Source organism: Triturus cristatus, chromosome 5_2 (assembly GCF_964204655.1).
Source record: "Triturus cristatus chromosome 5_2, aTriCri1.1, whole genome shotgun sequence".
In the NCBI taxonomy this organism is placed as follows: Eukaryota; Metazoa; Chordata; class Amphibia; order Caudata; family Salamandridae; genus Triturus; species Triturus cristatus.
Window position 1 is genome coordinate 497,932,797 of NC_140588.1, and position 14,023 is coordinate 497,946,819.

The 14,023-nt window shown below is 40.9% G+C and overlaps 1 protein-coding gene across 2 annotated transcripts in view; it reads right to left on the bottom strand.

The window, feature by feature from the left end:
- Positions 1–14,023, bottom strand: part of BBS9 (Bardet-Biedl syndrome 9) — a 1,933,935-nt gene that overhangs the window by 771,715 nt on the left and 1,148,197 nt on the right. For both annotated transcript variants that reach the window (XM_085607489.1, XM_085607490.1), the window contains exon 18: positions 13,174–13,326. In XM_085607489.1, coding sequence (XP_085463615.1) covers positions 13,174–13,326 — 153 coding nt within the window. The remainder of the gene's footprint in view (positions 1–13,173; positions 13,327–14,023) is intronic.

Consider the following 14,023-nt stretch of genomic DNA (forward strand, 5'->3'; position numbering starts at 1 on the left):
GCTAGAACCTGGATTGCTCCCAATGATCTTTTAGTATTTTTGTTTTATTTAGTAGCCATCCTAATTTTCATTTTCATTAGTATGAAGTGCAACAAATATACACAAAGCACATTTTCAATCAACAATGAAGGTGAAAAGATATAGGCACTGCAAATAACCCAGTCCTGACAGTCACCTCAAATTCAGACATATAATTCAGGAGCTCCAAGGCTGTATATACACCATAAAAAAGACATCTTTGTTCTACAAAATAACTAAAGTTCTTAACTTCTTTTTCAATATCTCTCGTAACACAATATGAGAAAATAAAACAGACAGTAAATCTTAGCCACTGACCCACTAACATTATACTTTCAAACAGACAATCATAAAGCAAAACCTACACAACTGCAATGTTTCTTAATGTACATATTTGATGTTTCATAAAGTCTAACATCTTATGAAATCCAAAAGCGAAAACAATAAGGTGTTGTGTCCACATGAAATATTTTTTCTAGGGATGGAGTGTGAGTAGGTAATTCAATTAAGCGTGACATATTTTGCTCAACTTGGGTTATCTGGATCCTTCAAGAACAAGGCTGACGACATTGTTTCAGTCGTTTAGGCAAAGTGGCAATGACCTTCATCAAGACAATCTTAGTCTGTGGCACAGGTCTCTTAGATCAATCCATGAACGATACAGGAATGGGCGAAAATATATGAGGTAATAAATACGCATCTAACCAATCTACTGCATACATCAAATTTTACTAACATGTTCTTGAGTATAGCATTCCTGTTAATATATTATTAATCAACTAACACAAATATTTGATATTAGGAAAATACATTAAAGAGGCTTCTGCAACTGCATTTTTTGATACATGTTGGTGAAGGACAGACAATTTCAGCAAGTAAACATGTATTTCTCACGCCACGTCAGGAGTAAAGTGAAGAAATAGACACAGTTTGACAATGAGCTGAAAGTAGAAATGGGTGGATGTGTGTCTGAAGCAACTGGGTGAGGTTGCGAATGTATGTATATAATTAACAAGGGTAAGATCCCACAGAACAATAACAACACTTGCACAAAATAAACAACAGGTAAGTTTTAGTGAGTTGTGTGGTATTGCTCCTTGAAAAGATGTGTTTTCATGTTCTTCCTGAATTGCAGGAATGTCAGTAAAGCTTTGATGTCAACAAGGATATTGTTCCAGATTCTGAGAGCTCAGATGAAGGTGGACTACCTTCTTGTTTTTTTCTACTTACACGTTTTTATCTAATATCTGGTGGCGTTCTAGCTTCTAGTGTGGCACAGTTTGACAGAGGCCGTTAGATTTGGAGCCAGGTAATGTTGGATAATGTTGGGAATGTGAAAGAATGTAGTGTTGTATCACAAAGTGGGCTCAGGGACAAAGGTGATGTGTTCAAAGTTGTATGCGTGTCTTATTGGGTGTGCAACACCTAAAGTATTACCATGCTTGGATAAGGCATATGGAAGGAAAACTCTATTTCTGGTGTTTGGCATTAATGTTTTTGTGGGGATGGTCTGGTTGGATCATTCCGTTTAGAATTAAAGACGGAGGGCAGCAATGCCTTCACATAAAATGACAGCTCATGTGAATGCATTGTACCTAGCTGTCTAATGATATATATGTTAAGTCTTAATATTCTTATTGCATCACAATCAAATGTTAAGAAAGGGCAAAATGGACCTGTTGGCACCTCGAGTTACTGTCACTGTGTACTGTTGTCATGTGTCTTAGACGCGGGGAGAAATGCTGCCATTTTACCATGTACACGTTTCCTAATGTGCCTTCTCTTTCACACAATGTCTTTTGACACACATTTTCTGTGTGGCAATGCAGGATTAGTTTCTCTGAAACTACATGGCTTACAAATCCTATTTAGTAAGAACATTATCACAACCCCTTGAACATCACGTACAAGACCTCGACACACATTGTGCAAATGTCGTTATTGGTTTTCATCCAAAAGGCGAAGTAGCTATCAATAGATCAGAAAAATGTCGGCCTGACTAAGGCCTCAGTGTGAGAACAAGGATGCTTTTTGTGATAAATAAACGAGCCTTTCCAGGTTTAGGCAGAGGAGCATTTGCTGTCATTGCGAGATCACTACACGCTGAAACCTCAGCCCGACTGCTTGCTGATCCCTCTGCGAGGAGGGATGTCCAATCTGTGACCACAACTGGGTTCTACATTCTTTCCCTTCTGGTAACAGGGCTGGATCATCCACTAGGGGATTCCTGGAAGAACACATACATACATCCCTAGGCATCTAGGTTAGGCAACACTTAGCAGGAGTAAGAAATGATAAATCTATATATATATATAGATATATATATATATATATATATATATATATATTCACTAAAAAAATAGGTTTGAGGCACGTTATAGTTAGAAATTAGCATTTAAAAAACCTTAGAAATTCACTGAAAAAACCATAGGTTCCTTTTGGAGGGGGAGGCTGTGTGGTCCCCCCTTCCCTTAATTATTTTTGGGCCCTGGGGACCCCAGAGCCAGAGCATTTTATTACTTAAAAAAAAAAAAAACGGGATGGAGGCCACTTGGCCCCCCTTCCCTGGGCCACTATTGGCCATGGGGACCCCAGCCCCAGGGCCTGGCCTCATTTAAAAGAAAAAAAAAGTATTAGGATTTGCGAGGAGAGGAGCCGCATGGCCCCCCTCCCCATGGCCATTTCTGACCCCCGTACCCCATCCCCCGGGGCTTGGCCTCATTTTTTTTTGCCAGAGGGCCCCTCCACTGGGCCACTTCTGGACCCCATCCCCGGGGCCTGGCCAGAAACACTTTTTTTTTAATATAGGGGGGCCGCGTGGCACCCCTCCTGAGGCTTTTATCTGGCCCGGGGACCCCATCCCCCGGAGCATTGCTTTTTTCTTTTTTTTTTTTATCGCGGGAGGGGGGCCGCGTGGCCTCCCTCCTGTCCTCACTGTTGGGGACCGTGGAGGGGAGCCCCAATGCCCCCACGGTCCCAGCCAGCTCTCCGCGTGCATTGCTTTTGCACAAGGGGAGCTGCTAACATGCAGCTCCTTTTCTGCAAAAGCAATTCTGCTTCGATTTTTGGAAGCAAGAGCAGGTTTCCTGCTTTCTTTCCTGCTCTCGCTTCCAAAAACCGAAGCAAACAGCAATGTCCTGGAGGTGGGCACCCCGGTACATTGCAGGAGCCGGCCCTGGGGGGTGGCGATCCCCAGGGCCATCAAGGGCTCCAGGAGGGGGGTCGTGCGGCCCCCGTCCCAGCATTTTCAAAGACCGGGGGAGCTGGTGGTCTCCGGGGCCCAGGGGTCTGCTACGGACCCCCATATTATTATAATCAATGCCCCGGGGAGGTGGTGGTCCCTGGGGAAGTGTGGGGGGGCTTGAGCTCCCCCCACACTAATTACTTTCAAAGCCCTGGGGAGGTGGCGGTCCCCGGGGCTTGGGGGGGCCGCGAGGCCCCCCCCACCCTTATTGCTTTATGCCCCGGGGAGGTGGCAGTCCCTGGGTCTGCAGGGAGGCCGCGTGCACCCTGCACATCATACAAGTAGCCACGGGGAGGTGACAGTCCCCGGGGCCCCCACTATATAATTTGGGATTGCCCCAGGACCTAGGGGGTCAGGGTGTTCGTACCCTGCCCCCTTTTCTTGTTTGTCACCTTTTTTTAAACACTTTTCTTGTGACTCGGTTACCGAGTCAACAAGATGGCTGCCAAAACATTCCTTTTTGGAGTGTTGACAGCCAATCAGAGTGAAGCTCGTGCCCGGGAGGGTTCGCGAACCCTTCTCGGTCCTCAGATATCGATATTTTTATTTTTTTAATTTCTCAGGAACTACTGAATGGATTTACACCATTTTAAAAAAAGGTCTCTTTCTGAACCAAGGGCTACCGTTCAGCATTTCGGGCTGTAGCCTTGTCTAAAATTTCCTATGGAAATTAACATGGGGAAAACCTGTTTTGGGATCTTTTTTCTTGGCTCCCGCTTGACGAATCACCCCGATACTTTCAAGACAGGAGCTGACTGGAGCGCCCCATTAGTTTGATATTTTCGTGAAGATTCATCAAACGACACCAAAGAGATATTGGCAAAAGAAAAAACGCTTTTTGAATAGAAACGAGGTCCTAACTATAACTACCTACTGGCGACTGCCAGTAGGTAAAATATATATATATATATATATATATATATATATATATATATATATATATATATATATATATATATATATATATATATATATATATATATATATATATATATATATATATATATATATATATATATATATATATATATATATATATATATATATATATATATATGTAGAGAGAGAGTGAGAAAGAGATATATATATATATACATATATATTATATATATATATCCAGCTCCCCACAAAGTAGAATTGACCAGCACTCACGTTACTAAAATCTTTTTATAGATTTATTGGCGAAATAGATTCAACAAAAAAACGTGTTTCGGCAAACCTGCCTTTGTCAATGTCGGTGGGCACCATTGTCATGGCGACATTTAAACACATGATTCTGTCGTCATTTAGAAAACTGACAAACAAATTATAACATTCTTATGGGCGCCATCTTGGGACATGTTATGGGAAATGGTTAGTACTCTCTTTAAAAAAAGCAATTCATATGCATTACTTATCAAACAGATAACGTTTCAAATGAAATCAAAAGAAAGTTGATTATAACGCATCCTATGCACATTATTTACAGTATTTACATATACAGCTTCATAGTTCTCTCTCTCTCTCTCTCTCTCTCTCTCTCTCTATATATATATATATATATATACACACACACATATATATATATATATATATATTTCGTTTGTATATAGTTGCCATACGGTGCGCGTTTGGTTGCTCCCATTAGCACTACTTTTTATGATCCTCATCAACAGACTGACCTATTATCTTAATATAGCCCTGGATGGGCATATGTATGTCTGTTGTTATCAAAATTGCGCTCCCAAGTCTCATATTGACCACGCTGTATAGTATTACTAATTCTTGCCCTGGATGGGCATACAATTATCCCATAGGATGTTATACCCTTTTCAGTCCCTTCAATAAGTCCTCGATTGGCCCAGATAGTGCCTGTAGAGCTATCAGTTCCCTAAGTGAACAGCAAGTTCCTCCCCGCTGTTCAATCCAACTGGAAATTTGCACTGGAGGTCTATAAAGAATCTTGACTCTAGCCTCCTGAGTCTCTTATCCCTGCCCCTTCTCTGACATCTCTGGGAACATGGTCGAGGCAATAGTACTGCAGCAGCGTTTTATCGCTTCTGTGATGGCTTGCAAAATGCTGCGCAACCGGATAGTTCGTATCGTTGCTGTTCTAGAATCCTTATTTTCACCTGATTAATTGCGCTCCCCACGTATTGGAGGTTGCACGGACAGATCAATCAATATACCACAAATGTGGTACTACATGTCATAAATTTGGTAATCTTCCTTGATGTTTTTATCCCAGGCACTTCATATGAGGTGACCCTCTTGCTGGTGGCACATGCCCTACATTTACCACAGGGAAAGGATCCATGTAGGTCCCCCAAACCCTGTTCTTGCTTGACTGCCCCCAAGTGACTCTCCACTAGGTGATCTTTTATGGACCTAGACCTTCTGAATGTAATGCCTGGTCTCTCTGGTAGGTCTCTCCCAAAGATTGCATCTGATTTAACAATGTGCCAGTTCCTATTCATGATTGCCCTTACATCGCTTGCTGCCTTGGAGTATTTTGTGATCATCCTAAAATTGTTAGTCTCCACATTCTTTTTGCGTTTACCTGCACCCTGTATCAAATCAGTCCTGTTCTTACTCTGTGCCTTGAGTTGCGCTGCCTGTAACGTTTTCTGTGGGTAGCCCCTCACTTTAAAGCGACCAAGACTCTGCTCTGCTGCTTCTAGGTAATCTTCTGGCCTTGAACTGTTTCTCTTGATCCTTAAGAGTTCCCCATAGGGGATACTCTCGAACAAACTATGTGGGTGACTGCTGGTCCCATGTAGGACTGAGTTGCCTGCTGTCTCCTTCCTATATAGGGCTGTGTGCAATTTGTTCTCACTCACAAAGACTTTCAAGTCTAAGAAGGTGACTTGTGTGGTGCTCACCTCTCCTGTAAACTCAAGGTTCAAATTATTCTCATTAAGACTGGAGACATATTGTTTGGCAGATTCCATTGACCCTCTCCAAATTATGAAGAGGTTGTCAATGTACCGCTCCAACACAAAATACAGTCCACCCACTCTTCTACCGTATCGGCCCAGGCCACCTGCTTCTCCCACTAGCCAATGAACAGATTTGCATAACTAGGGGCGAAGCAGGTGTCAATCGCCGTGCCCTGCATTTGTTTATATCTTTGGTCTTTGAAAAGAAAGATGTTATTATTTAAATAAAAATAAATAAATTCTTCCAACATTCTACTGTGTTCCAAGAACTTGAGGGGCCTTCCCTTAAAGAAGAATCTTACTGCTTCCAGACCATAAGTGTGTCTTATACTGGTATACAAACTTGACACATCAAGAGTGACCATCACAAAATCAGGTTCCCATTCGATCCCCTCTATCTGCCTTACAAAACCTTTTGTGTCCGGTGTATACGAAGACAACTGTAGGACAAAGAGGAATAAAAAATGGTCCACATGTCTCGACAAATTCTCTGTTAAGCCTCTTACTGAGGAAACTATTGGACGTCCTGGTGGTCTAGTTGCTTTTTTGTGGATTTTTGGTAGGTGGTGGAATGTCAGGATTCTAAGGTGTTTATTCTGTAAGAACCGGTATTCCTCTGTTGACAAGATCCCCTTCCGAAACCACTTCTCAATCATACTTTCAAATGATTGTATACTCATTGTATAGTCCATCTCAGTCACAGTAGTATATTTCTCTTCATCCTTTCGCTGTCTCAAAGCCTTGTTACAGTAGTTCTCCCTCGTTTGCAGGACTATATTGCCCCCCTTATCTGATGGTTTCACTACAATCATTCTGTCATTATTTAAGTCTTGTATAGCTTTCCTCTGATTGTATGATAAATTCCATTTGCATGGTGACCTTCCCTTTATTCTCAGTCCCAGTAAATCTCTATTCACATTATCTGAGAAGATGTCTATTGCATCTACAGATGTCAGTGGGTAAAAGTTTGAAACGGGTTTGAAGGGGCTAGGAGCGCCCACCTGTGATATTCCAAACGCCTCCGGTCCCTCTTGGATGTTATCAGTTCCCATGTTGCCCAAGATAGATATATATATATATATATATCTTGTCTCTTGTTTTTATATGCTTGCATATATACATTGTTTTAGCACGTGGTGGAACTGTTTATTCTGTTCGCTGTCCTTATATTGCTGTCCTTATATTGCTAGTCACTTTCATCTGCTTCTATTGATCATTGCAGCACATATATTCTACAAGAATCACAATGGTTCAATAAATATTGAACAATACCCCTCTGTGTATTGCTTGTTGTATGTTTCTCTGAGAGAAAGAGAGTACAAGTGACTGAGCAAAAGGGTTCTAGATCTGTTACCACGATCCCTGGAGAGGCCCATGGTTGTTATGTTCTGTGGTTGCCAAAACCATTTGCTACCTGTCTTGGCTCAGGGGTGCATATGGTGGCACTGTGAGCTAGCTGGTCTCTAGGACAACATATCCTGCGGGGGTACACAGATTCAGTCTGGCATCATCCCTACGTTTATGTTACCCAACAAATGCACAGTTCCCACTGGACAGTGGGGAAGTACACAGCACTGTCCTTGTATGAAAATGTGATCACTTAAAGGGCTGATGTAGTGCCAACCAATGATTAGAATACTTAGTCACAGCGGAGGATATGGTGTAGGCTGGATTACAAACCCTAGCAGAGGCAGGGATTAGGCATTTATGCATTTATATAAACAATTGATGGCAATAGTTCCAGAAACACATGTTATCAAATATTAAATATTCTGAAAAAATGTCCAAGAAAAGGAAAGCTTGGGAAGAAACCTTTCCCGCTTGCAAATAGAGGAACTAAAGTCAACATTATGCTAATTTAGTATAACATGTTCACCCTTGCCTACACCTCCGGAATTGGAGACTCTGAAATAAACACTACTAAATAATTATGAGAATAAAAATAAGTATATGCCAACGCAGTTCTTTGTAAAGGTCAGATTCTACTGTCTACACATGACTTTGTTAACTCTAAGTTACAAGGAGACTCTCATTGTAGAAAACAAGACACTAAAAAATACCAAAGTAATCCATTCCACTTGTAGTATATTCCTGCATCAGAACTGTCCCAGCTGTTACCAAGGGTTGTTTCCTTTGGTCGAGCAGATACAGGCACCAACTGACATCAAAAGAGAGATTAGAACGGGTGCATGGTGATGCACTGTATAATAAACAGGTCACAAGATAAAACTTTACAACGCAAAAGTAAAAAAACACCTACATTCTATTTTTCACCATTCTAAATGTGTTCCATAAAATAGAACATAAAATGGGTCCACAGTGCTAACTTGTTTTGAAGAACACGTTTGTGCTCGGGTATGAAAGGGATGCTTTACTGGGTACCTGCGGAAGAGCAGGGACCGGGTAACAAACATGTGCCATCCCAGGATCGGACTAGAGAGAGAAAACCTAAGCCAGACAACTATGAATGTAAGAAACAGAGATGGCAAATCTGACCCTGCAGCTCCCAGGGCTCCAGTGATGAAAGGTGTGGGATGCTTTGTAACATTTGCTAGATTCTTTATATAGTATTTGTCTTGGTAGTGTCTTGCAAGGAGTCCTCACTAATTGATTATTGGGAAGATAAAGTGACTACAGACACTATATCATAGTTAGGATTAGAATCCTCAATATCCTGAAAGGCCACAGCTCCTACAGAGGACAAAAACATAAGATGAGTTTATCTTTTGAAGCCCGATGGTCTGTTAGACCTTACTCGATATGGGTTTGGTGACATTGAAGCATCTAACTGCCAGCCTTGTGCTTCCTAAACTGGACAAATCAGATACGTTAGGTGGGGTCCATTTTCTTTAACCTTTTTGGGAATGAATCATGTGTATATAAATGTATTTTTCTAACGGACCAAACAGTGGCCAAGGTCGAGAAGTATCATACATCTTTAAAAAGTACATTCAAATCCACAAGAAAAAACAAAATCACATTCCCGACACAGCAAAAAGGAAGAGTAAGACAAATATAGTGCTGACAAAGTGAAAACCCAAAGTGTGCACTTATTTCGAAAACAAAGCCAAAAGTACAAATTTCAGGGCGAAAGAAGGATATAATTACGAGGTGTGTGTTATACCTCACCCTCTTACCAAAGCCACTCACCACAAAAAGGGTTTCATGAGCCAAATATTGGGCGTGAATTACACTTTTTAATAGAAATCCACATTATGATATATCAATTCATACACGAACATTCACAAAGAGTATCACTGGATTAAAATAGTCACCTGATACGTTAGTTTAGAGCAGTACCCAGGATCAAGTACACTGGAAAGCTAATGCTGCATCACAAATATCCTCCAAGCTTTTCTTAATGTGCTTTGGGACCAAAAGTCTAAGAAAATGTGTCTGTTTTAATTATTCCTAGCAACACAGCAAAAGTAGACATACCTGTTACCCCAGTGTTATGTCCAGGGTGTTTTATATCAATTGATAACCAATGTGGGCCCAATGCCTACCTGCTCAAGTAGGAAGTGATGGTCACATCTCTCGTGCACCTAAGCCCAGCGTGGAACCGTAACAAAGACGCCATTAATGACTGTCCTGATCAGGATTCTTTTAGTCATGCACTGGTTGAGTCCATGCAGTCGATTTAAGATGTTATGCATTCCTTGTCAACAACTGTATAAGTCAATGCATTGCCATAGAGTTAATATTGAAAGTTTCTCAATGCATTAAAACCGCTTGTGTCAGTCATCGCCAAATGGGCAGTGTTGCAACTCAATCTCTCTCCTAATGGTGGATTAATGCTTCAAATTATTCTACTGTAATAAATCCAGTGCAGAATATCATGACATAGGACCTACACCCACAAGCAATCCCTCCCTATTTAGCCGACAGGATGTAAATCGTTCACAGAGGTAGGTAATGAGGCATTCTATTGAACCCAAAAAAAGCCTGGTTCTGCAAGGGCAGAAAAAGAGGAGCTTTTAAGAAACGAGTTGAAGGCAAGAGTGGAAGTCTTTTTGAGGATAAAACTCAGTGGTACAATTAAGGAGGGTAACAAAAAGATGAAATATGTTTCATGTGCAGGTGTTGCATATCCTAAGTTCTGTCCCAAACTAGTACAACTACAGTCTAAAGGGAGAAATCTCATTGGTCATGAAGACCATTATGACCCCTGATCAGATCTGCCAGGATCCATTCAGCCGAATTAAGGACAAAGAGGAGGAGGCTTCATTTATGGTAGCTCAGCATATTTATGCAGCTCATCAATTGTCAAACATAATGTACCAAAATATTTTCATTTTCAGAACAAAACATGATAAGTAGTGGGGTGAAGTGGAGTTTAATCTTAGTAGGTCAAAGTTACTGTATGTATTGACACAGATTTCAGAACTGCAGGTTCGAAATCGAGAGTCTTACACAGTATCTGGAGACGCTAAGGGGGGAATTCAATAAAAGGTGTTCAAAGTCATCTTTCACCTTGTTCTTGTTAAACCCCAAAAGGCAATACTTGACTTTCGAACTGAGGTGAGGGAAGAATGTTTTCATCACTTGTGTATATCATCCAATACTGTTTTTGATCCCTTTCCTCTCCGCTCTGTCACCTCACATAACATCCACTAGCTTAATTTTAATTCTTTTACATCAGAGTCATTTACTTCTAAGATGGAGGTTGCAGCTTGTGACAATGACAACGAAACCAGCATATTGGTCAACCAAACTTTCTCGGGTGACAGCCTAGGAATTGGAAGATCCCCTGTAGGAGTCAATGAGGGACAATGAAGGCCTTTGGGTACTTTCCTCGAGCACTGCTGGATCCTCTTTAAACCATCAGATTAACCACGTAGGCCCTGAATGCATAAATATAACCTTAATGAAACAAATCATCACATGGTGGTCTGCCATGCTGTCGAGGTTATTCAATGAGTGCCTGCTCTCAGGCGCGATACGCTTGATCTAAAAGGGTAGTACCATGATATACCTTCAATGAAGAGACCCTTTTGACAATCATGCTTCTTCAGATAGGTTGAATGATGTCATAGATAGTGCAGGTAAAATGTTTGATAAACTACTGTTGTGATATCTGGAGAGCTGGGCTACTAGAAATAGTATAATCAATAAAGACCAAATCAGATTTACAACTTATGGCTCCTGTCAAAATGCTGGCTTAGCGGTGACTCGCATGGTGTTATGATACACTTTAAACAAACATCAGAATATGTCTGTTTGTTGTGTTCACTCAGAGCCAATGTACACGAGCAAGGATAGATCATAACGAGTACTGAAATCACATTGCATTCACGGCAAAGCCTCACTAGTTCCCATTATGAGATCCTTTCAGATGAAGGAGGCCCCAGAAGCCTTCTATGGAGTAAGTCCAGAAGGAAACACAGGAAAGAACCTCATTAGTTACAGAGAGTAGATCAATAGGTTGCATGACAGATTCTAGCACTTGGCCTTACACCTAGGAAAAAGTACCCTTATTTCAGCTATTCACTGTGAACTTGGCCTAGGGAGTCTTAACAGTAGGGCCGTATATGCAGCTATGAGAGTTTCATCGCGAACTCGTGGCTCACTACTTACCATGATTATCCTATGACACAGAGAAATAGGTGTCCTTTAATAAAAGGTCCTTTTTATATTTGTTCCAGTGAGAACCCCATCAATAATACCAACAACGTTCATATAGGAGGGACACAATGCATCGGAAATTACGTTCCCCAAATGCACTACAACAGTACGTTTGCACAGTGTTATAATATTCACATATTCAGAATATATAGTCCCCTTTAGAGATGTCTAGAACGACCACCAACCCACATTAACTCCTAACAAATAATAATACATCCATGATCGAGCAATTTATGGTGCCAGGTAAAGCTTAAGGCGATTGCAGGTAATCGGGCTGTGGAATTTAGAAAGAGGGAGCGTGATCTGACGCTGTGAGGTGAGGACAATGTGGAGAAAAGTGCCTGTCATGTAATACTTAGCAATGTATGTAGTAGACACGAGTTTGCTTCCTGGCAGGGGTACTGCGACCAGAAAATGGCACTGGGCAAGACAATTGGGAGGGCTAACCAATGGACTGTTTTCTGGTATTTACTGAATGTGATTTTAAGAGAGCATACGATGTTCGTACAGTGGTGAATGTTTACATTTTGCTCTATTATGTTTTACATTTTGTATGTATTTTGTACTACATATTAAGTGTTCTTCGAGCTTATGTTGTGTGTAATTAAAATAAATGAACAGATATACGTTGTTAATGATTAATTCTGATAAAGCAATAATCTAGTGCACCTGTCTAGGATCTTCCCCCCACCCAGAAGAAAAATGTTTCAGTCGGTAATCTCCTGCTTCCACATGTGGGTTAATGAGTTATTGTATTTGGATTTTAAAACTACAATGGTTGTCAATGACAATTGTGAGCGTTAAACCCGCTTCATGGCAGTCGTTGGTGAGTGAAATGTTTCGTAAATATCAATTAGTGCGCTAACCTTTATTCCATTACCATCAATCAAAGACGAGGTCAGTCTTTTGTATTACTGTACCTCTTTACATACTGCTTAAATATATTTGTTTTCATTTAACTGAAAGCATTCTTTTTAAAACTGAGGGAAAAACAACATCTACCAAGCAAAGCAACAGAAAAATGTCAAATACTTAGTGACCATGCACAACTCAATGTACAGGGTCGGACGACTTAAGTGAAAATTAACATGGAAGAAACTTTCAAAATGTAGTTATTTTACCTGCTATAAACGAGCTACGAGATATATACTGGAAATTATATGTCACTGCAATGTAGAAAGTACTACTAACAACTCCACCTGGTTGGGACCATGGCTCCGTTTGTCTGATAAAATTCGTACACCAATTCTGTTGTAGAGAAAATTACTCAACACCCCAAATTCCAAAACCATCATCTGGATCACCTCTCAGACTTTAGTGGGAGGATTGCATAACATTTCGACACGTAGGAAGCAAAGCACTGCTGACCTGTCTGTAGGTTGCATCTAACAAGGTATCCAGGTTCTGGAGCGGGGCAGGAGTCTTGTCTTTGAAGCGGGTGAGAAGGCGCCGCTCAATGGCTCGGAACTGTACAGCCGTTTCAGAAAGCAGCTGATCCAATTTTTCACCATTCAAGCGTAGCTGCAATGGAGAGGGTAGAGAAACTTTTGGTTATTACTCTGAGACCATATGAGTTCAAAGCAAGGCAGCAAAGACAATAACACACCTATACTTGTTGACCGACTTTATCCATAAGGATCATATGAACCCGTGTTCTTTTAAAGTGTTCAATTTTTTTGTAAAACCAGTCAGCGTATGATAGGAAAATTTGCGCCCAAATAAAAATACTTGATATTAGACACTTAAGCCCCAAGTGTAGTGAGGCACAGCAACATTTAAATGGAAGAAAAACAAATGCATAACCAAAATGAAACAGAAAAAAATGTAATCAAGAACAGAACAACATAAGCAAAAAAGGTCCAGTACGGGTTTTAAAAGCACTACGAGCTAAGGGCTGAGACAATAGCAAGGACAGCAGGACTTACATGCTCTAGAGTTTGTGTAGAAAAGTAGTGAGATGACAACTTGGAGCATTAGACCCACGGAATAGTCATTTGACAACTAACTTCTGAGTAGCTCTGAGAACCCAAGAGATCTGTAGCTTCAAAGTCAATGGGTTATACAATGAATGTTGAAAAGACTGACACTGAATAGGCATCATGCGAAGAAGAACTAGAAAAGGAATATTATGGTAAACCTCTGCACCACTAAAATCATGCTTGTAGCTCCATGTAGGATACAATTCTGGAGAACTAAAGATGAACCAGACACATCCACC